General features: G+C 37.3%; 1 protein-coding gene across 1 annotated transcript; it reads left to right on the top strand.

Moving 5' to 3' along the window:
- Positions 1 to 25680, top strand: LOC100727821 (calcium-activated chloride channel regulator 4). Its single transcript, XM_003479056.2, has 14 exons — positions 1 to 159; positions 3591 to 3731; positions 3871 to 4018; positions 7543 to 7651; positions 9074 to 9251; positions 9686 to 9904; positions 14526 to 14753; positions 16339 to 16516; positions 17156 to 17262; positions 20170 to 20385; positions 20898 to 21165; positions 22999 to 23169; positions 24048 to 24281; positions 24779 to 25680. Exons 1-14 carry the CDS (start codon positions 1 to 3, stop codon positions 25189 to 25191), a joined length of 2769 nt encoding a protein of 922 aa, XP_003479104.1. The 3' UTR covers positions 25192 to 25680.
- Positions 25681 to 26324: the final 644 nt, after the last annotated feature.

Below are 26324 nucleotides of genomic sequence, written 5' to 3'. Positions count from 1 at the left end.
ATGGGGCTGTTCAGAGCCCTCGTTCCCCTCTTAGTCCTGCACCTGCTGGGGGGCTCAAACGCGTCCCTAGTGCAGCTGAAGGACAATGGCTATGAAGACATCATCGTTGCTATAGATCCTGATGTGCCAGAAGATGGAGAAATAATTGAACACATAAAGGTAAGGAGGAAGGGCGTTTCTTCTGTACCAATCATGAAGGTAAAAAACTAATAATGATCGACTATTATAGAACTCTGAGTGCTACAGGAAAGAAGAAGCAGCCTGAGATAGTGTGGTCAGTGCTGGAGGGACAGAGGGAGATGGAGTCGTGGACAGGGTTCAATCCTATCTCGCCACAAAAAAGCAAAAAGACTCAGGGCATCCCTGAGCCTCAGTTTTCTCATCTGTAAATTAGCTCTTAGAGTCACATGAGGTAAATATTTACTAAATACTCATGGTGTGCTGGAGGAGAGAACAGTGAATTAAAGAGAAAAAGGCCTTTAGCCTCACGGAGTATAATTTGAAAAGATGAATAAAGTGCCAAGTGGTTTGGCAAGAGATTGCTGCAGAGTATGTAAGATCAGGAAAGGAGAATACAGAGGGGGCTGTGGCTGCAATCAGGGGAGGACGTGAGGTACTGCTGTATGTGGGGGAGTCAGGAAGACCTCGCTGAGCATGTGACGCCTGGCCAGGGGCCGCAACGAGTGGGGGAAGAGGCCCTTGGAAACCTGCGGGACCCGAAGAGCATGGAAGTGAGAGGCTGCTTGATGTGGCAACAAAAAAAGTGGTGACTGAGGAGGAAAAATGCAGGAGCTGGACCTGGAGAGACCACTGGGAAGACGGGCTCACTTCTCATGCTCCCATGCGTGTTCGGGGGTCACTGTGACTGAGGCAGAGGGATATGGAGGAGGGTTTGTGGCTCATTCATCCTGTATAAACACTGTGGCCTCACAGAAGTGCAGAAGGACCAGGCAGGGAGTTTGGACAGGTGAGAAGTGATGGTAACTAAGACAGGGATGTTTATGACTCTGAATATATTTTGAGGGTGTCATAGACAAGATTTCCTGATGGTTTAGATGTACGTGGGGTAAGGCAGGAAAGAAGAAAATGTAAGAGTTGAGAAGACTTCAAATTTTGCCTGAACACTTGGAAAGATGGCACTATTATCAACTGGAAAGAAAAGACTGAAAGTGGAGAAAATTTGGTATATTTTAGAAATCTGAATTTAGCCATTTCTAAATAAATATGCATTTCAGACCCTATTCATGTAGATTAAAATGAGAATCTGAATTCACTGTAAAACTTCTAAAAATTGACAGTCATCAACATGTAGATGATATGAGTCCGTAGATGTCAGGAAGGACAGATGGAGGGAGAGAAAATCTCCAAGACAGATCCAATGACTCTAATTTTCTATATTTTTCCAACAGTGGTATTTCATATAGTATAGAGATTGCTACTTAAGGTATTTGATTATTTTCCCTTTTCCTGACTTCAACAGCTAACAATTCCTTATATTCAATTTCTCCTCTCCTGGGTACTAATCTTTACTGTTCAAATCTTCTAAGCTACAGGTGAGACTTTGCGATTCCATGGTTACCATTCTTCATTAATTCTTCATAAATGCTGTTGTAGCACGGAAGTGCTCAATTACTCATGCCTTTTGAATTCCAGGAGCAATAAAGATAACTTTTAATAAAGTACATAGGCTTGAGGAGCAGATAACATAGCTGATTCAGAATTATAGACTATTAGTGTTCAGAGATAAAATTTGGTACAAACATTTATAAGCCTAGAGACCAATATTTGATAGAATTGTTTCTAAAAGCAGAAAACTTCTTAATATGGTCAACTTTTGAATGCTACAGAGAGAAATTTAATTTTGTTCTTTGCAGACATGCCTAGACTTCACATGTTTCTTGATACTCAGTTTTCTACAAAGTGCTTGTATTTATACCATCAAGTAATTTTGAGAAACACCATTATCCACATTATACAGAAAATAAATGAGGATTAGGAAGGAAGGAGAAAAAAAGAATAGAAAAGAAAGGAACAGGTAACCTTATGAAAGAAACAGAATTCTTCCATCTGTCTTACATCAGTCATTCCCACTTGGAGCTCTCCAAAGCTCCTTTCCTAATTCCCTCCCAGTCCTTTTGGCCTTCCATTCTCTGAACTCTGGCCTTCTGACTCATGGTTCTGAACTCAATCAGTTTGCTACATTGTACAGTAAATGTGAGTCAACACATTGGACTCTTCTTAAGGAGAACCTGGAACAAAGCCCAGGAATCTCCCAAGAACTGTTGTATTGTAAGATCACACTAAAGCAGCAAGCATCATGGAAGAGCCTGTCTACCCTGTAGACTGGGATGCTCCAACAAGATAAAGATGATATCATAACCCATCACCTAGAATTCTGTCAGTTATTCAGTGGGCTAGATAACATAGAACAAATGATGCAAATACCCTTCATCCAAATATTTTTCTTTAAATTTAAGTTTATTAATACATTTGTGTAATATGTGATATTCACATTCCTTGTGTGTAGTTGATATGTGTACATAATACATTTTAATTCCCCTTTCCATCCTCTTTCTCTTCCCTACCTCTCCTCTCCACCCAGCTCTTGAATTTTTTTCTTCTCTTTTTGCCAGGGGAAACGTTTACAGTTCATAATGTTTACAATCCTTGTGTTGAGTTAGTACTACATTTACCAGGTCCTTGAAACATCTTGAGTCCTTTTTCTCATTCCTTATCTCTTCCCTTCCTCTATCATCCCTCCATGTCTTAATCACCTTCCCCTCTGAGAACAATCCTGATCCCTACTCTTTTTATATATCTTTTATTTTGCTCTTCACCCAACTATTTCTCCCAACAAATAGTAAGCTTTAAAGAGGGGCAACTTCTTACCCATCATGGTAAATTTAGGTTCAAATTATTTTTAGCTAGGAGACAAACCAACAGTTCTGTGATCAAAGTTGTATTTCTTCTAAGCACTTTTCCATAACTGCCCTCATCATTTTCCCAGCCCAAGTACCTCTCTGGCAAGAGAAGTAGGGAAAGAAAAACCCCTCCTAAGACTATTTCCCACAGACTGTTTTCTTCAGCCTGCATCTGCTAAAACTCTTCTTCACCCAGATTTCTTCTATCAGAAATGATATCAGTGTTAGGACTACTGATGTGCAGACCACATTCTTTCTTTATGCCAAACATAAAATCAAATAATGCAGCAATAATTCATGGAGACATAAAGAAACTGAATTTCAGAGCAATACAAAAATCGAGTAAGATTTGTTACCCGGAAAGTGCTAACAGCACCCTGGGAAGCAAGGAAATGACTCCACAGTTCATATATGTGTTTGTATTAATCAGCTTCTCCAAAAACCAGGCATAGTCTGTTGCTTTTAGAAGTAAGGGGTAATAAGATTGATAAGCCATTCAGAATGCAGGATGAAGTAGTAGCTCAGGACTGAGCTTGAACAGTGGACAAACTGCTCATTATCAGTTGCTTTTGAATTAAAAATGAAACAGAAAATTCCCGAAAAGAACCACTCCTCTCTTATTCCACTCTCACTTGGTTGTTTTCACATACTTTTTCCCTTTGATAACAGGACATGGTGTCCACAGCATCTACTTACCTCTTTGAAGCCACAGAAAAAAGATTTTTTTTCAAAACTGTATCTATATTGATTCCTGAGACTTGGGATGCAAATCCTGAATACAAGAGGCCAAAACATGAGAGCTACAAACACGTAAGTGCCAAAATCTTCTCTAGCAAAAAGGGAAATTTTCTGATGCTCCCAAGTTTTTCAAGGTTTGTTTCAGATTCATTCTGACTATACATTTTCATTTCTGCGCTCAATGTTTAACAACCTTTTCCAACACCCTCAGGCTGATGTGATAGTGGCACCACCGACCCTCCCCAACAGAGATGAACCTTATACCAGGCAGTTCACAGAATGTGGAGAAAAAGCAGAATACATTCATTTCACCCCTGACTTTGTACTGGGCAAAAAAGAAAATGAATATGGACCATCAGGTAGGAAATTTTGTCAAATGTCTAATTTTTATCAAGCAGGTCTGACTCAGATTAAGTGAGAAGACTTTGGATACAGAGACCCCAGGTTATAATCATATCTCTTCTGCATATCAGTTTTGTGGGGACTAAAGAAGTGATCTTCTATATCAAAGCTCATTCCCAATCAAATATGAATTGAGGAGTTTTTACATTTTGCAATTTTTTGAAGTAGATAATCTATGTAAATATACTATGATAGTCAGGGTTTGCAAGGAAAACAATTTAATATAGGATACATAATTTATAGAATTATTTTATAATAGTCACCCAAAGAACCCATACCAAAACAAAGTGCAGGAAATCTTTCCACAAACTAAAGACAAGCAATACAGCCCAGGGCCTAGATTCCCTGGCAATATCCTGCCTGAGTCCAGCTGAAGACCTAGAGCCAATGAAAGGGTCTCATGCAAATTGATCTCATGGATCTGCACTGGGAGGGCTCAAAGGTCAATAGTGGAAGCCTAAAAGTCTGTGCCAGTGGGATAAAGGATCTCTGCCAGTAGGCTGCAGTAGTTCTGCACTGGAGCCAAGAAGTCATGTTCAAAGTAAGGACCAGATCTCCCCTGAAAAGTGCCAAACTCAATGCAGCAACAGCCAGCACGCAAGTTCCTCTAACAGCTGAGTTCATATCAGGAAGCCAGTGTGACAGCCTTCTCCAGGAGATTGAACAGTACACAGTCTTGTCTTCTGGAACCAGGGAGTTATGCCTAAAGGACCAGAGCTCCCCCAAAGTGAACCACAGGCATTCTCAGGAACAAAAAGGTCCCATGTTCCTCTGACAATGAGAACAGCCAAGTTCATATCAGGAAAGAAGCTCAACAATCTCCTCTAGGAGAACCAGTGATAACAGGAGAACCAACAACACCATTATTTCTTTACTTGATCTCCTTTTTATGTTGTTGGCAAGAATCCTCAGATGCGCCATCCACACCCAGCACCACATTGATTCAGTTCAGCTGGGTGTTACAAATGGTCCACCAGTTGTCAATCCACCACATATACTTCATGAAATGAATAATAAGGTCTTTAGAAATTTTCATAGAGCAGGAATACTAAATGTTTTCTCAAGGCATTACTTTGTAGATTTAATTTTCCAGTTCACCACAACTGAATAGTAACTATGAATATATGAGTTCAAAAGTTTTCAAGTGTGTAGTAAACTGGAAACTGCCATGATACCAGTTATTGATCAAGATAAAACATTCATAAACTGGGTTAGTTGATAATACAGTTATATAAATTTTTGTTTCTGGCAGAAGAAATTATCTCTGATTATTATTAGGACCTAGTTTACTAAATCATGTAATTCAATGTCATCTACTTTGATCCATATGTTAAGGCCATTTTTATCAGTGAAAGCATATTACTTTCAAATGGTAAATCATTGATAAGGATAGCCATTTCATATGTCATTATTCAGTAAAAAATTTTATGATCCCCCAAATCTCAGATTCATCTCTCTCCTCCTTATGCTCGGTAAAGTCAGCATTCACTCATTCTCTTGTGTCTGACAAAATTCATCCTGCCCTTTAAGTATTACCCAGATTGGTTCCACATGCCACCCTTGAAAGCTGCATAGCCCCTCCCAACCCAGTGTTGCATCTCACCTAAGTCTCATCCTCAGTTTTGTTCTCTGCAGCCCCTCTAACCCTTTGCATTCTCCCAACTGTTCTTTCTTTCTACTTAGCATGTTCAGCAAATAGTACAAATAACTTAATTCCCCCACAACTCTCATGCTTTGCACTGAATGACTCGGCCAGTCTCTATCTCCCGCCTCCAGCTGTGGTAGATGAGGAAGACTGTCCCAAGTTTTAAGGCCAGTGCCCCTGTTGGCACTCATGACCTTTCCTCACTTTTCTACCATCTTCCATTGCTGTCATGTCTTGCCCTTCCTCTTAGATACTTCTTTATTCACGTACTCACATTTGCAAACCATCACCTAAAAAGCATAAGTCGTTGGGAAAATAGGATGAGGAAGAAAGCCCTCAAAATGTGTGCAATGTAATAATAATTATAATAACAAGAATAGGTCCCTAGAAAGATTATGTGGAATAGTCAAGCAGCACCTCTGTGGTTAGAGACTGCCACAGTTGTGAAGAGTGCGCGCGCGTGCGCGCGCACACACACACACACACACACACACACACACACACACACGAATACCACTAAGATCACAGGAACCAGAAATGAGAAATCAATGTAGATGGTTCTGGAATTCTAAGTCAGAGGGGCGGCTTTTCAGGTGAGCACGGGGCAAGGCAGGTGGGGGAGAAGCATGTCTGAGAGAGGATCCCTTTAAGAAGGGAGCAGCAGGGGCAGGGAATTCCACATTGTCTTTAAAGCAGCTGAATCCCTGTTTCAGTAGCCACCTTTACCTTCTATGATGAAGGTTACTGTCTCACTGTCACTAATATGACTTTGTTTACCAAAAAGTAAACCGTTAATTTTGATGACTAGTGTGTAACGGAGTAACTTAGGGAACCAGTTACAATACAGACTCTCAAGCAGTGGCTTTCGGGTGGGCTTGAGACTGTTTCCAACAGCTTCCAGGGGATGCCCCTGTCCCTGCACTGGGCCGCACTCAGAGAAGGAAGAGCTTAGAGGTGACCCTCATGTTTCGCCCCTGTTCAGACACTTCTGTTCTACTTTCAGGTCTCATATGAGGTTATTTGAGGAAGGGAAGCACACACGTGGCAGAACTGACTATTTTCAGTCTCTTATTTCCATTTCCTCTGAAATTTTCCCTCACTTTTCTAAAACAAAAGTTCTGTTTATTTTTCTATATCTCAAGCTGTGGATTCACTTTTATTCTTCCATCCTCTGGAAATTCTTGTTGAAGATGTTTTACCCTAACTCGTGCTCTGAAAACATCTGCAAATTAAAGACTACTCCATATCATAAAAAGCTTTATATTTCTTAATACTGCATAGTGCCCTTACTATTGAAAAAACTGTTTTATATAAATAATATTACATATACTACATATGAATCACTTCATTTTTAAATTCCTAAAAGCCTATATTTTCTGCAAGAATGTTTCTGAATTTTTGCTTCATTCCCAACCTTGTCAGGAACATTTTTAGAAAATTTTTCCTAGGTCCATCCATCTTAAAACAATAGAATCAGTGTGTATCCAATTATGTTACTGATAGGGTTCTTGTTTGGAGATCTATAAACCATTGTAATGTCTAAGACCTTTCTATCTTCTAGAATAGAAGGAGGAATCCTAGTTCATTCTGTTCATAGGTTATATTCCACACATGACTCACTGATTCACTATGTTCCCCTGGAGTAAAAACATAATATAAGTGGTAAAAATATGTTATTTAATGTGATAGGTTCTTTTATAAACAGATATATAAATATCAGGGGTGATGGAAAACCTAAATGCAAATCCTTTTGTAACTGAAAGATAATCTTCAAATTTTACAGATAAGAAACTTGTCACTTGAATTTTGTTACATGTTTGAAATGTTTTCCCACAGGGAGACTGCTCGTCCATGAGTGGGCCCATCTCCGCTGGGGAGTGTTTGATGAGTACAATGAAGATCAGCCTTACTACAGCGCCAAGTCAAAGAAAATTGAAGCCACAAGGTATAACTGCTTAAATTTTCTTATATAACCTCAGACTTTTAATTGATTTTATTCTCTTTACACTGATTTATTATAGATGATAATCATTTCTCTGTGCCCCAAAGCAGAGGATAGATGCAATATCACAAAATTGCTCTCATTTTTCTAGAAAGTTTATCTTAATGCAGCTAGTTTTCCATTTAAAATATACATAACTGCAGTGGGAAGCATTTGTTGACAATTTGACATATTTCACATATGACACATAGCTGACAGAAATCACTTTGACTGAATGTAGACACCATGTGGATGGACATACTATCTACTGTGAGAAGATTAAAGTTGTTCATGTTACAGCAAAAACGAACAAAAAATAATTAAGCACTGCTGAGTGGTTAAGAAGTTTCAAGGAACTGACTAGGAACACCTTGCAGTTCTATGAAATCCATTTTAAAATGACAAGCAGTACCATTAATAATGAAGTGTTTTTCTTGTTGATTCTGAGATAGAGCAAAAGGGTTGGAGAATCCACTTAAAATCAGGTGCCATCAACCTCAGGATGTACTGTCCTATCAGTGTGAAGGAATTGTCAATAATGTGCAAATTGAAACATACACAATTTCAATACAGACTCTTTCTCAATCTGTTGCACGATTTTTAGAAATATATCTCATAGATTCTATTTGTTTATGTCATGTCCCTCCAAATAGCTTTTTCTGTCCTACACTCATCATGAGTGTTCATATAGATTGGACTATGATGTTAACAAGTTTGGGGGAATAGAAGCATAGACATGTTTAGGAGACTCCATAAATGACTGAAGGAAATCTAGTCATCACTTTCTCACTTTCAAATGAAACGCTATGGGAAAGAGGGACACACGGTCACATCACTGCTTCTATGCTATAGACATTACAATCTGTTGCCAATTTCATGGAAGCACATTTATAATGCCTCCACCATTCTTTATTCTACTGTCCCTTGTGACAGCATCTCACAATCTGCTTCTAGCCACATTTTAGATAAGAAAGTCCTTGAATAACCAAAACACTTGTAGCTCCACTTCATCACATTTGGAGAAGCCTACAGAGAACAAGATAATGTGGTACCTAGAGAAAATGTTTTCACAAGTTCCCACATCAAGCTGCCTGCAGTGCATTCACCAACATAAGGCCAGCAGGAGACAGATGTAAACAAGGGCCTGGCAGGTTCCATTACTTCTGAGAACTCTGTCATGTATGCCATTTAAATGTTTCTAAATCACGCTCTTGTACTATAAAAAATTGCTTTTACTGGAACTCTTAAAATTCGTTATGTGTATAGGAAACAAATGGAACACACAAATGAAACTTCTTGCTATAAACATCATCAAGAATAGAACCACTTAAGATTTTTAAAAATATTACTAAGTTGCCTCAAAGAATAACTGCCACGTATTTTCAGGTGTTCTGCAGGTATCTCCGGGAGAAACAGCGTCCATAAGTGTCAAGGAGGTAGCTGTTCAACTAGAAGTTGCAAAATAAATCCTACCACAAAATTGTATGAAAAAGATTGTCAGTTCTTTCCAGATAAAGTTCAAACAGAAAAGGCTTCCATAATGTTTATGCAGAGTATTGATTCTGTAAGTGTGTCAATCTTTGCTCCTGCAATTTATAATCAAAGGCCACATCTGATTTTATTGAATTGATTTTCTTTTATTGTGGTGCTGGTGACTGAAACCACAGTCTTGCACATGCTAGTTATATATTGTGCTCATAGTGTTACACCCTCTTCTCCAACGTGACTGATTTGAAAATTTGTATCTGGATCACAGGAACATTAAATCTATTAATATAAAATTCTTCAGTCACTGTCTGAGACATTGTAGGCACTTGACTAATGTTGCCTACTATTACCATTTTGCTATGTTTCCTTTAGTATAACACTGATTCCCATTAATTATATTTCATTCAATTAAAGCATATTTGCAGGACATAGTTTAAGTTTTCTGGTTTACAATTAAGTATTTTAGTGTATGGTATACTAAAATTTACTTTTCTATTTCTAACTTTCTAGGTTGTTGAATTCTGCAATGAAAAAAACCATAACCAAGAAGCTCCAAGTCTACAAAATCTAAAGTGCAATTACAGAAGTACCTGGGAGGTCATCAGAGAGTCTGAGGACTTTACAAACACCACAGCGATGGAGACACCACCTCCTCCACCTACCTTCTCACTGCTGCGCATCAGAGACAGGATTGTGTGCCTCGTTCTCGATAAGTCAGGAAGCATGAGTGTAAGTTGGGCCCATTTTTTCTGGGAGTAGAAATGGAGATAATTGACTGGAAAATGCTGTACTTTACCTGTCTCTGGATTGTCCCAAACTACTAAGATAAAGTGCCATCATTTCTTGGAATCATGATTCCAGATACTGCAAAGAACACTTGCAGTTAAGAAACAAAGACATCAGCAGAGTTAAAAAGATCTTACCCAGCTGTCTCCATTGTTTTCTCAAGAAGATAGATGGTTTAATGCAGAGAGCTCATAGTCAAGCTTTGTTTCAAAGATCAGAGCTGGGGATTGAAAATCAAATTTTATTAAGCTAAGGCCCTTTTATTGAAAATGTTTGAAAATCTTGAGGAGTAATAGCTGCTAAGCACTATTCCTGATTTTAAAAAGATCAATCAGCAGTGTACCTCACATAGCATAATCTTATTTGTACCATCTGTATGAGTGACTTCTTCATACTCAAAGTAACTAACAAAATCACCATAAAGAATATTAAAGAAAACATTCTCAAAGTCCATCCATTTACCTATAAATGTCTCAAGTTTTTCCTTTTTTATGGTTGAGTAGTGCTCCATTGTATAAAGGAATCATAGCTCATTAACCATGGACATTTGGGTTGTTTCCATGACTGAGCTAATATAAACTGTGCTGCTTATAAACATGGGTGTGCATATATTACTGTGGTATGATGTATTAAATTCTATTGGGAAGACACCTAGAGGAGGAATAACTGGGTCCAATGGGATCTCTACTCAGTTTTTTAAAGAATCTCCACACTGATTTCCACGTTGGTTGCACCAGTCTACACTCCCACTCACCATGGAAAAGGGCTGCTTTTTTCCCATGCCCCCTCCAGTGTTTGTTATTGGTTGATTTCTTGATGATAGCCATTCTTTCTGGAATGAGATGGAATCTCAGCATTGTTTAATTTGCATCTGTCAGATGATCATTGATTTTGAACATTTTTTAGTATTTCTTTTCTGTTTCTACTATTTCATCTGAGAAGTATCTATTCATTTAACATGCCCATTTTTTAATTGGATCTTTATATTTGGGGGAGTCTGGTTTTTTTCAGTTCTTTGTGTGCTCTAAATATAAATTCTTTGTCTGAAAAACAACTGGCTAACATTTTTTTTTCCCAGTATATGAACTGCCTCTTCAATGTGTTGGAGATTTCTTTTGTTGTGTCTTAAGTGAAATAAATTGAACATACTCATGTAATATTTCTTTGTATCTCTGATGTGAGAAAATGAAAGTGTAAATAAGAAGCAAAATGTAGTATAGATGTTGTGATAAGGTAAGTAATTGTTGAAAAGGAAAGAGAATTCAGGGAGTGGTTGGAAGGGAAAATAAAAATGTTAGATAAGTAGAATAAAATGGAAAAAAATCCTACGTAAAAAAGGAGGCAGAGAGGGACTTCAGAGAAAGGAGAGGAAATGGAGAAAAAAAGAAATAAGATATGTGCAAGTATAAACTTCCGTGATGAGTACAATCATTATGTACATCTGAATTATATCAATAGCCTGAATTTTGATTAGGAACCCAGGAAGATGGTGCATTTGGGGCTGAAGAAATCATGCTGAGATCAGAAATAATTGCAGATTATGGGAGAAATGTAGTATAAAAAAAGGGCAGAGAATGATAGAGATTAATGAAATGGGCCACAGTGACACAGGATTTCAAAGACCGTCGTGAAGTACTGATTCTGTCACCTACAAGTGATCCAGGAAAAGTCACTGGGATGAGAGAGTTCTGATAGGGAGAAGATGAGCAGGGTGATAGCAGATCCGTGTGAAAGACAAAGCCCAGTAGTGGAGAGACCGCAAACACAGGCAGGTAGGAGTTCTTCACAGTGATTGGGATCAAGGAGATTAGAAGGAAATTGGGGTACTGGTTGTGAGGCGGTGGCACAGAGGAGTGGAGTGATGAGGAACTAGAGAAGACAAATATATGAGGAGTTGTACACATTGTAGTATCACCTCAAAAAGGGGTCTAAATTATTTTTAGAATAACCCATTCCTGACAATTTTATGAAACTTTCAGTGTGATATTTTTATACATGCAAATGACGTATTTCAATCATATCCAATGCAGCCATCTAGTTTCATGTATTTTCTGTAAATGACATAATTTCATTCTTCTTCATGCTTGAGTTCAGTCCACTATGTTTATATACCATACTTTCTCATCTATTCATTTATTTTAGTCACTTAGCCAGGTTCCGTATCATGAGTGTTACACATTATGCTGCAAAAATATGAGTATTTAGGTATCACTGTGGTATGCTGACTTTAATGCCTTCTGGTATCTAACCAGGAGTGGTATAGTTATATGGAATAGTAGTTCTACTTTTAGTTTTTAAAAGAAATTCCATACTTAATTTCATAGTGAAGACATAAATTCACATTCCACACCAGAGTGTAAAAAGATTCCTTTCCCTACTCCATCCTTACATGCATTGGTTTGTTGTTTATTCTTTTATTATTTTAAAGAGATTTAAAAAAAGATCAGAACAGAATAAAGCAAATCAGAACAAAGCAATGCAAACAACACAGGTCTTCACAACAAGGAAACAGGGTATTAACAGTGGCTACCATAATTTCTTCAAAATAATTGACCTTATCTGCACACACAATAATATCAAATGTAACAATCACTGAGCTGAGCTAAAATTTTCGTGTAGATTGCTGTGCATTTACCTAAAGACCTGAACATCTCTTTATGTGCTTATCATCCAGTTATATTTCTTCTTTTGAGAAGTAAGCATCTCTTCAGTTCCCTTGCCCATTTATGGATTGGGCTACTTAGATTTTTGGTATTAGGCTTTTAGAGTAACTTATCTATGCTAAACATTAATGCTCGGTCAGCAGAGTAGCTGTGCCATACTGTAGACTGTTTTATGCTGTTGATTGATTCCCTTGATGTGCAGAATCTTTAATTTGACATAATCCCATTTGTGCATTCTTGCTGCTGTTTCTTGTGCTATTGGAGTCCAATTTGGAAAGTTCTTTCCTGTAATTATGGCTTCAAGTATTTCCAGTATGTTTCCTCTAAGTGTTTCAAAGTTGCAAGACGTACATAGGTCTTTGATCCACTAGAAATTGATTTTCAAACCAGGTAGAGATAATGACATAATTTAAAATTCTACACAGGAATATGCAATTTTCTGGGCACCATGTGTTGAAGGAGCTGCCTTTTATCAAATGTATTTTTTGGCTCCTTTGGCAAACCCAGGTGGCAGTCATATGAACATGTTTCTGAGTCCTGTTTTCTATTCTATTGTCCACCTGTCTGTCTTTGTGCCAGAAGCACAGTGTTTTTTAATATATCTTCGTAATATAATTTGAAATTAGGTATCGTAATGACTCCAGCCTTATTCTTTTTCCTGACCATGGCATTGGCTATTCTTTCTTTTTGGTGTTTTCGTATGAATTTAGGACTGTTTATTCTAGTTCTGTGAAGAATGACATTGGTATTTTGATGGAGATTACATTAAATGTATACCTCACTATTGGTGATGTGGCCATTTCAGCAATATGAATTCTGTGAATTCATAAACATGGAAGGTCTTTCCAACTGCTAATGTCTCTCTTCCTCATTTCTTGTCTTCTTTCACTTTTCATGGTGAAATACTTCCAATTCCTTGGTTAGGTTAATTCCTAGGTAAATATGTTGGAAGTTATGGAATAGAATAGTGTTCCTGAGTTCTTTCTCAGTTATTTTGATGGGTATGTAGAAAAGCCATTAATTTTTTGTGTTTTTTTTACCCCATACTATTGTTGAATGTATTTAGCCGATCTGAAAAACCATCAGTGAAGTCATTAGGAACTTCTGAATATAGATCATGCCATCTACAAATAGCAATAATATGGTTTTTCCCTATCTTATTTGAATTCCTTTTATTTTTTTCTCTTGTCTAGTACTCTGCATAAAATTTCATGTATATATTGGATAGGAGAATGAGAATAAGTATTCTTTTCTCATATATGATTTTAGAAGAAATTCTTTCAGGTTTTCTGCCACTCAGAGATTGGTGAGGTTGGTGGTGTGAATCTTTACAGGTTACAGAAGTGCAATTCCAATCAAATCACTGGTGAATAAATTGTGGGGAAGAATTAAGAGGAGAAGACAAAGGCCAGGGTAGGGAATGGGGTTCTCAGAATTTAGCCTCAGCTCAGGCAAGTTTTCCACTTGGGGTAAAGTAGACCTCAGTGAATGAAGCAAGTTCAACTCTGATGAACTCTAAAATATTCTTGATTCGTGGTGAACATTGGTGACTTCATCTGAGATAGCTGGCATATAGGCTAACAGTGTCACTAAAGCATCTCCACCTTGTGAATCATCATGCACATTTTTAACTCAATCTCCATCTTCCTTCAATCTCTAACTGCAGTATTTAGCAGCCGGTAATCATCTCTAGTTTATTAACTCCTTACTAAATGGTGCATGTCCCATAATGCACAGTCATATTTTTCTACATTATCAGTTGAAAAGAGAGGACAATTTTTACCAGTCATAGCAGTTATTATTGAAAAATTCTTATTGGTACATGTATATACTCATTATGTGTGATGCTGTTATCTTCCAGTTGAAAACTACTTGGTTGTTTTCTTTCGCTTTTCATTCAGGCTGGTAGCCGCCTCACTCGAATGAATCAAGCAGCAAAATTGTTCTTGATGCAGACTGTGGAAAATGGATCCTGGGTAGGAATGGTTCACTTTGACAGTACTGCAAGCATTAAAAGTGAGTTAATACAAGTAAGAAGCAATACTGAAAGAGACACCCTAGTGAAGAGCTTGCCTACATATGCTAACGGAGGAACTTCCATCTGCAGTGGGATTGCAAAAGCATTTGAGGTGAAAATTATCATGTTAAGAAAATGATAGCACTATAATTATTTAAATTTATCTAGAATTACACACTTCTTACACAGCTGTGTCTTTGTTGCTCATCTGTCACGCAGTCTCTCACACAAACCTTGGGAAATATTAAGTTGAGTTCAATTCTTCCTGGGAATGGGGGAACCATGCCGTTCCCAACACAGTGACTGACACACTGTAAGTGCTGAGTGAATAAACTCTCACAAGAAAGTGAGAGGTGAAGTTAGGGAGCTCATCTTCATCCCAGGCTTTCATGTTGTACTCAGATTTATAGCAGAAGTGTGAGGGACATGCTCTGTTAATGCCATAAATGTTTAAAAGCATTTATGTATATTTCAGTTTGGTTCAATGCATATCAAAATGTATTTTTCATACATATAACACTTTGTCTCATGGCATGCAAAATTTCTAAAGTGAGTAGTAAATTTTTTCTCTGTTCCAGCTTTGTTAGAGGTCTCTATGTCCCAACCTCTTTTTCACAATTCTACATGTACCTCTTCTCCAAGTCAAAGAAATTTGCTGGTCATGTGACATTTTTTTCTCTTTTAGTGTAGAATCAGATTCTCAAAATGGTGCTCAAGGAAGCCATTGCCAGTTAAAAACTACCAGACAAAATAAAATATAAGTGCAATTTTAAGCTAAATTGTTTTTCTATTCTCTATGGGCAGCTAGATTCAAAACTCCGACTTTCAAATTCTAGGGCTATTATAAGTAAAGGATTGAAACTACAAATAGAACTCAAGAAACTGCTCACTTGATCTTTAGACAACACTAACATGCTTACTCTGTTAGCCTCTATTAAAAGTAAATTAATAGTTATCCAATAAATCTCAAACCTCACCACGTTTAGAACTAAACTTATCTTTCACTTAAAAGCATGCTAGGAATTTTCTAATTTGGAATCAATGACATTTTATGTTAAGGTGAATTATTAATGAATCAAGCTATATAGACCACAGACTTTATATACTGAAGGCTTCTAAAAGGATAATCAAGTTAAAGAAAGTAAAAAAAAAAAGTACTTATAGCTGCATGTCTTGGATATATTTTGGATGTCTAAACTTCCTTGGCTGAGATGAAGCCCTTGTTTAATGCAAGCAGCACTTCCCAAAGCCCTGCTCAAGCCAATGTTCATTTGGATAAATATTCCCTACATCAGCAGAGCAGGAAACATTTATAGCTCAGATTCCCTAGGACAACTAGATGTGTCAGTGTCTGCCTGTAATCCCAGCACTCTAGGAGGTCAAGTGAGACGGGCATACGTGTGAGCCAAAATGAGATGATTTAGAGAAACACTGTCCCAAATTAAAGGGTAAAATGGGCTGGGGATATAGTTTAGTGCAATAGCACTGATTCAATCTTCAGTACAAACACAGGAAAAAAAGATAACACAGATGTTGATTCTAGATTCTGACTTTATAACAAGTCAGTGCTTTATAACAAGTCAGTCGGTGCTTTCTTCTACTCTACGTGTTTTTTTCTTTCTGTTCTCTGTATTTGTCTGTTTGCTCATTGATCTGTGTGACCTACAGTGCTAACTGTGCCTGAAAAATGTTTGCAGGTGATTAGAAAGGTAGACCCCCAATTGGATGGGTCTGAAATAGTGCTGCTGACTGATGGGGAAGACAACACAGCAAAGAACTGTGTTAATGAAGTGACAGAAAGCGGGGTCATAATTCATTTAATCGCTCTGGGACCATCTGCAGATCCAGCAGTGACACAGATGAGCAACCAAACAGGTTAAAATATTTTTATACATTTTAGGCTTTGTGTAAGAAGGCGTTAATCTCTGGGTTGACAGCTGTGCACCTTCTCTTGAACTCCTGCTCTGAGAATACTGTGCCAGGGACAGGAGACCAGAGTCAACCCAGACACAATCTCTGTCCTCAGGATACTTGGTGCCAAATTGTATGGAAAGAAAAGAAAACTGCTAATTAAATCACATCACCAGACAACACTTCTTCTTAAGAATATAGATTAGCACTAATGTTTTGTGTCTGATGTAATTAGCCTGCCAAATCTAAGCACCAACTTCATTAGAACTGTACCTTAAATAAAGTGAACAATTCTCTACACTACTGTGTAAAAACTGGGAACTTAAATACTCAGAATTGTAACCATATACTTTCATTGTCTGATCGTTTGATGTATTTAATCTAGCTGACATTTGATGCTGAGATATGATGGTATCTTATCCTTCCAGGTTATCTTATTTTAAATTAGCATTTCAGAATTAATCTTACAGCTATCTGACACTGGTCTGCTTTAATAGTACATGTGGAAACTGTGACTTTCATTACACTTTTGCCTTATTAATCACTAAATGTGTAAGCACTTATTTTCTAGAAATTAACCTTGCTTGCGCTTTTACATTTTAGGAGGAAATCACTATTATGCTTCAGATAACGCTGAGAACAATGGACTCATTGATGCTTTTGCTGCCCTCACATCAGAAAATGTGGGTCTCAGCCAGAAGTCCATTCAGGTGAGAGCTCCCACAGCGGTAGGTTTGTGTTTGCATTTACCATAGACACGAAAAATAATGTGTTGCTTCTATAACTTTTTCAAAGAGAAATTTTAATTAAAATTAAAATCTGAAGTAGATGTGAATCCTTAATTTCATTAAGAAAAATCAATTTAGTGCTGAAATAAGAGTAAACTATGTCAAAATATAGATTTTTTTCATTTTTCTTAAAATTTAGTTAAAGAGTAGCATTAAAGTCTAATAATAATATCCATTTCCCACGAATACCAGACTTTGTCCAAAAGAAACAAACCCATTTTCCTCTACTTTCCAACAAAGACAGCAGAAATTACATGAAATGGACTTTGCATTTATACAGACTACTTTGGAGATCTGATCTGTAGATTTATCCCGTAAAAGTTTAAAACTTCATCTGACATCTAGCCTGGCAGTGAATAGCAGAAAAAATCATCAAACGTGAGGGACATTTCTGAGATTTTTCAACCCAGTATGAAAAGAATGACGATATTACTGTGTGAAACTGACCAGCAGGAAGAAGTAGGGTTTTTGGAAAAGCTGATTTTGAGGATGTTGCTTTCAACTCAGTTTTTACTTTAATAATTTTGAATGGGTAGTGGTAACTCCAAGTAGCATATTTAAAGTAGACATTTAATAGTAGAAAAAGAGAATATAGGATATTAGATTGAAAGTAGATTTTTATTTAGCCAAATCATGCTCTATGTGGGAAGCATATACAATCTTTGTCATTCAAACACTAAGGCAATTCAATAAAACAGTTGGCTTTCCTCTACTAAGTACTGCCAAGCACTAAGTGCTAAAGAATAACTTCTTTAAATCTCCTCTCAGAGAAGGTCCCATTTTTCTTTTCATTCTTCTTAGAATGCCATCCTCCACACATCTGTTTGACCTTTTCTGGAATATGTGTATGGCCCAGTTCCTGACTCTCTATCCTTTGTGAAATATTATTTCAAGATTCCACATCAGGAAAATATCCATGAAAGTTTGTCTTAATTATTTACTGGAACTAATTTTATATCTGAGGCACTTATTGTGTCTTATTTGACTTAGCTACTTTTTTGTCATGGACACAGAATACATTTAGAGCTTTAAAGAGGAAAGGTTTATTTTGGTAACAGTTTATAGAACTTTCATTTCATAGTCGGCTTACTTCAAAGTGGGATAGCGTGGCAGAGGAGAAACAGCTCATAGCATAGCAGCAGGTGGTACAGAGAGATAGGAAGGAAATACAGTATTCGATCCACACCCCAGTGACCCATTTCTTCCCAACACCACTTTTATTATAAACTGATCAGTGGTATAATTCACTGATGAATATCACACCTCGTGATCTAATCACCTTCACAAAGCCTGACCTATGATCACAGGAGGCTTTTGTGGAACTTCTAGATACAAACTATTACTTTGCATGTCTGGTCATCTCAGGACTTGTCTCTTTATACAAAATTCATTTAGTCCATCTCTAAGCAATGCCAAAATCTTGACAGTCGTGGCTGAAATTCCCAATCCAAAGTCTTTTCAGAGATTTAGGCAAACTCTTAGCTGCGAGTCCCTGAATAACTAAAAGAAAGAATTTACAAGATACAAAGTCACATTCACATTAGAAAAGGTAGGAACAGCACCAAAGCAAGCTTGAAACTCAGAAGGGCCAGCATTCCATCCTGTAGTTCCATGTCCAGCACTAGGAAAATATTGGTGAGATACGAACTCCAAGGGCTTAGCTGACTCCATCCCTGTGGCATTTCTGTTGGTTATAATTCACTGTTTCTATCTGGGGCCAATTTTCTCACTCTTGTTGGTTTTCCTCAAATGTGTCACATTGCTGATTTCTCCAATTTTCTGAGATCTCTGTTCACCTTTCAGCTTCACACTCATGGGTTCACAAAATTCTTTCTCAAGAGTGTGCTGCCTGTCCTCCCAGATCTCCTACTCAAAACAAAATTCCCACCAAAGCATAACATGGCCTGGAGTCCAAATGCCAATGCGGTCCCATTCCCCAGTGAAACCTCCTGAACTTGATCTTTCCCGTGTATGTCTGTCACCAAGTTGGTCCTCGCAGCTCTGAACAGAATCTCCCATCAAGCTGGCTCACAGCATTATAGGGCTCCTTTTCAGCCAGCATCTCCACACCTTTCAAATGGCTCCTGCATGTCAGTTCCACAGGCAGAGTTATAGTAGTAACCCCACAATGTGTCTTAGCTCTTACTACTCAGACACAATTCTTAACACCCAAAATTCTCAGGAGCAAAAGTTTGTTTTAGGTCACAGTTTGTGAAGGTTTCAGTTCATAGTCAGCTGGCACGGCTTATGGCCACAAACCCACTGGCCCAATCTGGTCCCAATAGCACATTTAGCTAGAAACTCATCAGTGGAATAATCCAGAGAAGAGTATCACACACCCATAATCTATCCACCTCCCAATATACCCACCTATATGCATTTGAGGCACAGGGTAGATATAAATCATTACACTACTCAAACATTCTAGTTCCCTGTAAATATCATGAATCATCATGAATTTAAACTGAGGGTAACTTATACACACACATGCACACACACGCCCTCCAACTAATCTTTCTTGGTTGCTGTAACCTCCATTAATATAAAAATTATAGTCAATATTTCCCTATGAACTGTGGAAAAATTGAAAGAATCCTATTCTATTAACGAAAACCATATTCCTGGCTTTGATTGTATAGAGTCTTCTCTTGGAGCCTAGTTGTTGCATCCCAACCTGCTTTTGGAACAGGCTAAGATGGCCCGCCATATACAAGCTTGCTTTCAGAACATAAATTGAGAATTATCATTAAAACGAAAAAGAATAATAAAATTCATTAGCATATAATTGGTCTTATCTGTATTCATTCTTTTTTAAATATATTTAAACAGCTTGAAAGTAAGGGATTAAATCTGAACACTAGTGCCTGGATGAACGACACTGTGACAGTTGACAGCACTGTGGGAAAGGACACTTTCTTTCTTGTCACCTGGACCAAACAGCCTCCCAGCATTTCTCTCTGGGATCCTAATGGAACACTCACAGCAAATTTCACTCAGGACACTGTTTCCCGAATGGCCTATCTCAGCATACCAGGAGATGCAAAGGTGAGTAATCACCTTATAGACTTGCTCTGCATTTTGAAAGTTGAAAATGTTTAATGTCATAATTGTAAATATCAGTGATTTTACAAAATGTCGAATGAATACAAAATACTATGTACTTTCCATATTGTGAATTCTGTAAGTAAGAACCATAATGAAAATGAGAAAAATCTCATGTACCAGAGGAAAGAAAACAAGGTAATCAAAGAATAATTCTGTGAAGAGGTATAGAAAGAGTCTAGGCTACTTGATGTGCAGATTTTCCTTGAAGTCAAACTAAAAGACCAAAACCAAGACAAACTTTGAAAATATATTTTTTGAGTTCAGATGTTACAATGCAGTCACTAGTTGGGGTGCACTGCTTAACTGTCTCAGTTGGAAACTTTACAAAATCGCAAAACCATCAACATCTGTTTATTCTTCTCCAAGTATCTATGGTGTATATTAGAATTGCATAATCAGATCACAGGATATAATTTGACTATGAATACTTATATTTTCATTGAACATTTCAGGTGGGCACATGGATTTACAATCTTCAAGCCAAAGCAGACTCAGAAACACTCACTATTACAGTGACTTCTCGGGCAGCAAATTCTGCCGTGCCTCCAATCACAGTGAGTGCTAAAATGAATAAAGACACAAACACCTTCCCGAGCCCCATGATTGTTTATGCAGAAGTTCAGCAAGGGTATGTGCCCATTCTTGGAGCCAGTGTGACTGCTGTCATCGAATCAAGCAATGGACACACAACAGTTTTGGATCTGCTGGACAATGGTTCAGGTAATTTACACACTTTTATGAATCAACCCATATTTTATAGTTCAGGGTATGTTTTGGGTCCCTGTTGCAGTGTTGCAGAATAGCACAGGAACTCAACGAATTCAGACAGATAATGGAGGAATACAAGGACCAGTAGGACATTTTATCAGGTAAAATCTCAAAGTGCTTAGCAAGTATGTCCAATATGGCTAGATGGAGCTAAGAGGCCAAACCTGGGACCCTGGCATAGAAAAGGAAAGGAGCAGAAGTAATTTCTAAAATCAGGAACAAAATGCAGACACAGACCAGAGATCTGAGGCCTTGTGACAGCTAGAACTGCCACAAAAGAGGAGGGCTCATCACAGGGACATTAGATACCAGGATACAAGAAGCAATGCTGGACTTATCTGTCTTCCTGTTCTTAATGGGTGAGTGTACCTTGCTCCAGAGTCTGAAACTTCTGTTAAAATTCAGTGAACAATGCAATTTATTCAGTTATGTTTTAATCTTATCTTCCACTATGGTTGACACATTGTTGTTGGATGAACCTTATTGTCTTTTTCGACAACTCTCTCTTCTGTCTGCAAAACTATTACACATTAAAACTTACCTTCGTGTTGTTTTATTTTTTGGCGTTTTTTCAGATGAATATTTGATTAGCTGTGAAACTGCCTAATTTGGAATGCCTTTCCCTAAGTAGATATTGGTACTAACAATGGCTTAGAGCAGGGATTCTGACACTTTAGTGCAGGGATGGTGAACCTTTTAGAGATAATTCCCCAAACTGCAACCCCAAACTCACTTATTTATTGCAAAGTGCCAACACTTCAATTAAAGTTGAATATTGAGGGTTTTGTTTAGAAAAACAACTACATTAGCATATATTATCTTAAAACACGTAACACATTGGCATAAGTCCACCATCACTGCTTTACTGTGTAAAGGAATCATCTGGAGGCTTTGCTAAAACATAATTCTGAGGTTTTCCCTAGATAGTCTGAGAAATTAGCATGTCTAAAGTTTGTAGTTGTGAGAGACACAGATACTCTGACATAGAATGTTAAATGTGTTTTGGAAATATGTTTTGCAATTTCGTATTTGATTCCCACGCTAATCACAAAGTACTCAGTAGTCCTGAGCTCTTTCAAATGTTTATTCAATAGTAAAGGTTGTTTTCCTCTGTCAGACTAGAGAATTAATGTATGAGGATAACAAGAGCAGTGAAAAATATAGAGGAATTATTGAAGGTAAGGCAAAACAAGTACTTTTAGTTGAGGATACTAAAAATAAATCCTCCAAAGCATGGTTTTTTCATAGTGAGGACCCTTTAAATTTATACAGAGATGGGACAATGAATTTCATAATACAACCATTGCCAGAGAAATGGTAAGAGATTATTATAAACTATATTTAAATTGATAAGGTAAAGAAAGATGTGATGTGTAATTATTTATTATAAATATAGAAATCAAAATGTGTGTATATGTGTTATAGAGGAATAGCTATAAAGACACTAAAAATAAAAACTAATGGGCATTGATTCATCAATATATTGTTTTATCAGAACATTACAGAAATATTCTCCAGAATGTTAGGGGATAGGGATTTAGCTCAGCGGCATAAGCGTCTGCCTTGCAAGCAGGCAGTCGTGAGTTCAATCCCTGGTACTGATAAAAAGGAAAAAGACAAAAAAAAAAAAAAAAAAAAACCAGGAATATTCTCCAGAATGTTGTTCCCAAAATACCTCCTCTAGTATGGATGATACACTTACTGAGACCAATGCTTGTCTCAGAAAATGCATATATTTATTGTCTTATTTTCAGTAATAATTTGTTTTTTCATTTCTACAACTAGGTGCTGATGCTTTCAAAGATGATGGGGTCTACTCCAGGTACTTTACAGGTTATTCGGAAAATGGCAGATACAGCTTGAAAGTGCGAGCTCACGCGGCAACAAGCTCTACCAGGAGAAGCTTAAAGCATGCGCTGAGCAGAGCCGCATATATACCAGGCTGGGTAGTGGACGGTGAGTGCCTCATGCTACCTGAAACCTGTGCTGGCTGGAGTAATATTTGCAATTTGGTATGAGAGAGGGGGCTTCCTTTCACAACTCAATACAGATGTCCTGTTTTTGAACTGGGATACTCAGGTAATTGCCTCCAAATTCAGCTTTGGAAAGAAGTCAGGCCCTTAGTGAGTACTCAGATAGGCCAGCTGGTATTATGTTACTTTGGAACACCTGGATGATATCAACAATGATATACCCAACTTTCAGCTCAGGACACAGAAAACAATCTAATATATAATAAACATAAATACAAGTCAGATGCAGGATTTTTCCTTCAGATTATACATGGTCTAACATTAAATATTTAGAATGCCTCATGAAGTCAAAAGAAAATCCGTGTTAGTAAGGTGATGCCAAGCATGTGCACTGCAGTCTTTGCTATCTGTCCCTTTTTTCTCCCCTGATCTTCTGACTGATTCTCCAAGGCTTTTTGTTAGCAGTTGCAATACCCATAGTATTTGCAGCAGAGAAGGAAGAAACTAGAAATACTTGGAAGGGATCTAGAAATTTTCCCAGGTATGTTTCTCACTTGGAGATAATTTGAGAGAACAAGGGCATACATTTAATTATATAAAATTATTCTTATTAAATATGCCATCATTCCCAAGCAATTTATTACCTATTTTTACCCTATAACATCTTGTTTAGGATACTAATGACAGAAGTCTCCCATCAATTTGAATCTTAATATTGTGTCACAAGTCTTAGCCAAAATGTATCTGTGTATATGGCAAAAAAGAAAAGGACAAATGAGATAAGGGAAGTGTTTCACTGTGTTTAAAAAAGACCAGTTCACTTTTGCCCATTTGAAACTGGAGACTATTTATTTCATGTAGGGGAGATCGAAGGAAACCCACCAAGACCTGAAGCTGATGAGAATACTGAGACAATTCTGGAGAATTTCAGCAGAACAGCATCTGGAGGTGCATTTGTGGTATCAGGGTATCCAAATACTCCAGTCACTGACCCATACCCACCCAGTCAAATCACAGACCTGGCTGCCACACCTGAAGGAGAAGAGGTCACTCTAACATGGACAGCACCAGGAGAGAATTTTGATGTTGGAAAAGGTAGGAACAAAGTGTCGTGTGTCTTATTCATGTAGTTAAAGATGCTCTTTGCTAAAGCAAGGGTATAAGAGTAACTTAAGGGAGAAGGGTACCTAAGTGACAGTTCAACATACTGTTAACTTTAGAATTTTTGTGTCAATCAAACATGACACATTTTATCTGGTCCTTCTTTTCATACTAAGATAGTAGCATTTGGCAGAAATGTAGCTTTTATTAACAATCACTGAGACCTCTGATATAAGAATATATTTGGGGTGGTTGATTTTTTAATTTTGGTTTGGTTTGATGTTTGTTTGTGTATTTTGAATTTTTTGTTTTTTGGGGTACTGGGACTCGAACTCAGGATCTCACACTTGCTAGGCAAGTGCCGTACTGCTGAGTTATATCCCCAGCCCAAGGGTATACTTTGTATAACTGAAGAATGTCTTCAGGAATAAATGGAAAGAAATTTAATACAGCATTCTACAGTTACTGAACTAGATGTAATTTTTTCTTAGTTGAACGATATATCATAAGGATAAGTGGAAGCATGATTGAGCTGAGAGACAATTTTGATGCTGCTCTTCAAGTTAACACCACTGACCTGGTGCCAAAGGAAGCTAACTCCAAGGAAACCTTCACATTTAAACCAGGAAATATCTCAGAAGAAAATGCGACCCACATCTTCATTGCCATTCAAAGTGTAGACAAAAGCAGTCTGACATCAAAAGTGTCCAACATTGCTCAAGTGGCTTTGTTTATCCCTGAAGCAGATCCTGATCCTGAGGAAAATAATTCTTCTGGAGTTAATGTTTTTGCTGTGGTGTTGTCAGTAGTGCTGTCTGTTGTAGTTGTAAGCATTATTTTAAGTACCGTTATTTGTGTCATAAAAAAGAAAAACTCTTCAAGCAGCCCTGGAACACATTTGTAAGAGCCAAACCAACATCAGTAAAGGAAATTCCTGAATTTTTAATTTCATCCAGTGAGTTCTCAAACTACAATAGAAGTCTAGAAGAGTTATTTTGATAAATATAAATACTATGTAGACATGTGAAAAAGCTATCAATTCTCAATGTTAAGAGTTTTATTCACTATTTTATCATAAATTATGAGGAATAAAGATCCTTTTTCATATTGACCTTTAGTTGTATATTATTTTTGTGGTGAACTGCTTTTAAAATTATGCTCAAATTTTATAAAGAAATTAAAAGTGTCATTTGATTATTCAAAATACATGTATAAAAATAAAGTATATAATATTTGGGAAGAATGTATTGAGTTTTGGTGCTATTGTTTTTAATTGCTGGCATTATGGTCACTGAAAATCTCTAGATATACACTACAACTGATGAGTTCATTTTCACTACAATTTGTAATTATGACGATACTAGTAAAATAAAATTGGATACTGCCTGTCGAACCAGCTTTTCCTAATTTCACTTCAATATAAATATTAACCTCTTTTTTCTTAAAAAATCACACCTGTCCCTATACTTTTTAATTATAGGAATTACTGAAGCTATTATTGATTTTATTTTCAGAAAAAAATAAAGTATACTTAAAATACATTGCAATTCATCATTCAGAGTCACAGTCCTGGAGTTACAATCATAATGATGAGTGAGACCAATTAAAGAAGAGCAGATTTACATAATGGCCATATTTATAAATTTCTCATCAAGCTTGGCATGGTAGCACATGCCCAAAATCTCAGCACTTGGATGGCTGAGACAGAACAATTACCATGAATTCAAGGCCAGCGTGGGCTACATAGTGAGAAACTATCTTTAAAAAAAAAAAAAAAACAGCTGCTGTCATGGTCCAAGGTATAACAATATAGGTTTTCATTACAATTTCTGGACTTCATACATTGTATAAGAAGTTTTACCTCCCTATTTCAGCAAGGTACTAGAGAGGAACTAAACAAACGTATCCACTTATTTACTTCCTTAGCTCAGTAATTTTGGTCGGAATCATTCTCTGGTTTGGAAGAAAACTAAAATGAAAGTCATATAAGGCGAGTCCCAGGGTCACTTTTAACAATTTCCCCGCATTGAATAGACT

This window comes from Cavia porcellus, unplaced genomic scaffold, assembly GCF_034190915.1.
Source record: "Cavia porcellus strain 051 isolate PalLab524CR breed Dunkin Hartley unplaced genomic scaffold, mCavPor4.1 scaffold_1, whole genome shotgun sequence".
Classification (NCBI taxonomy): domain Eukaryota; kingdom Metazoa; phylum Chordata; class Mammalia; order Rodentia; family Caviidae; genus Cavia; species Cavia porcellus.
The sequence above is the reverse complement of the archived record's forward strand: the minus strand, read 5'-3'. Positions and strand labels throughout refer to the sequence as shown.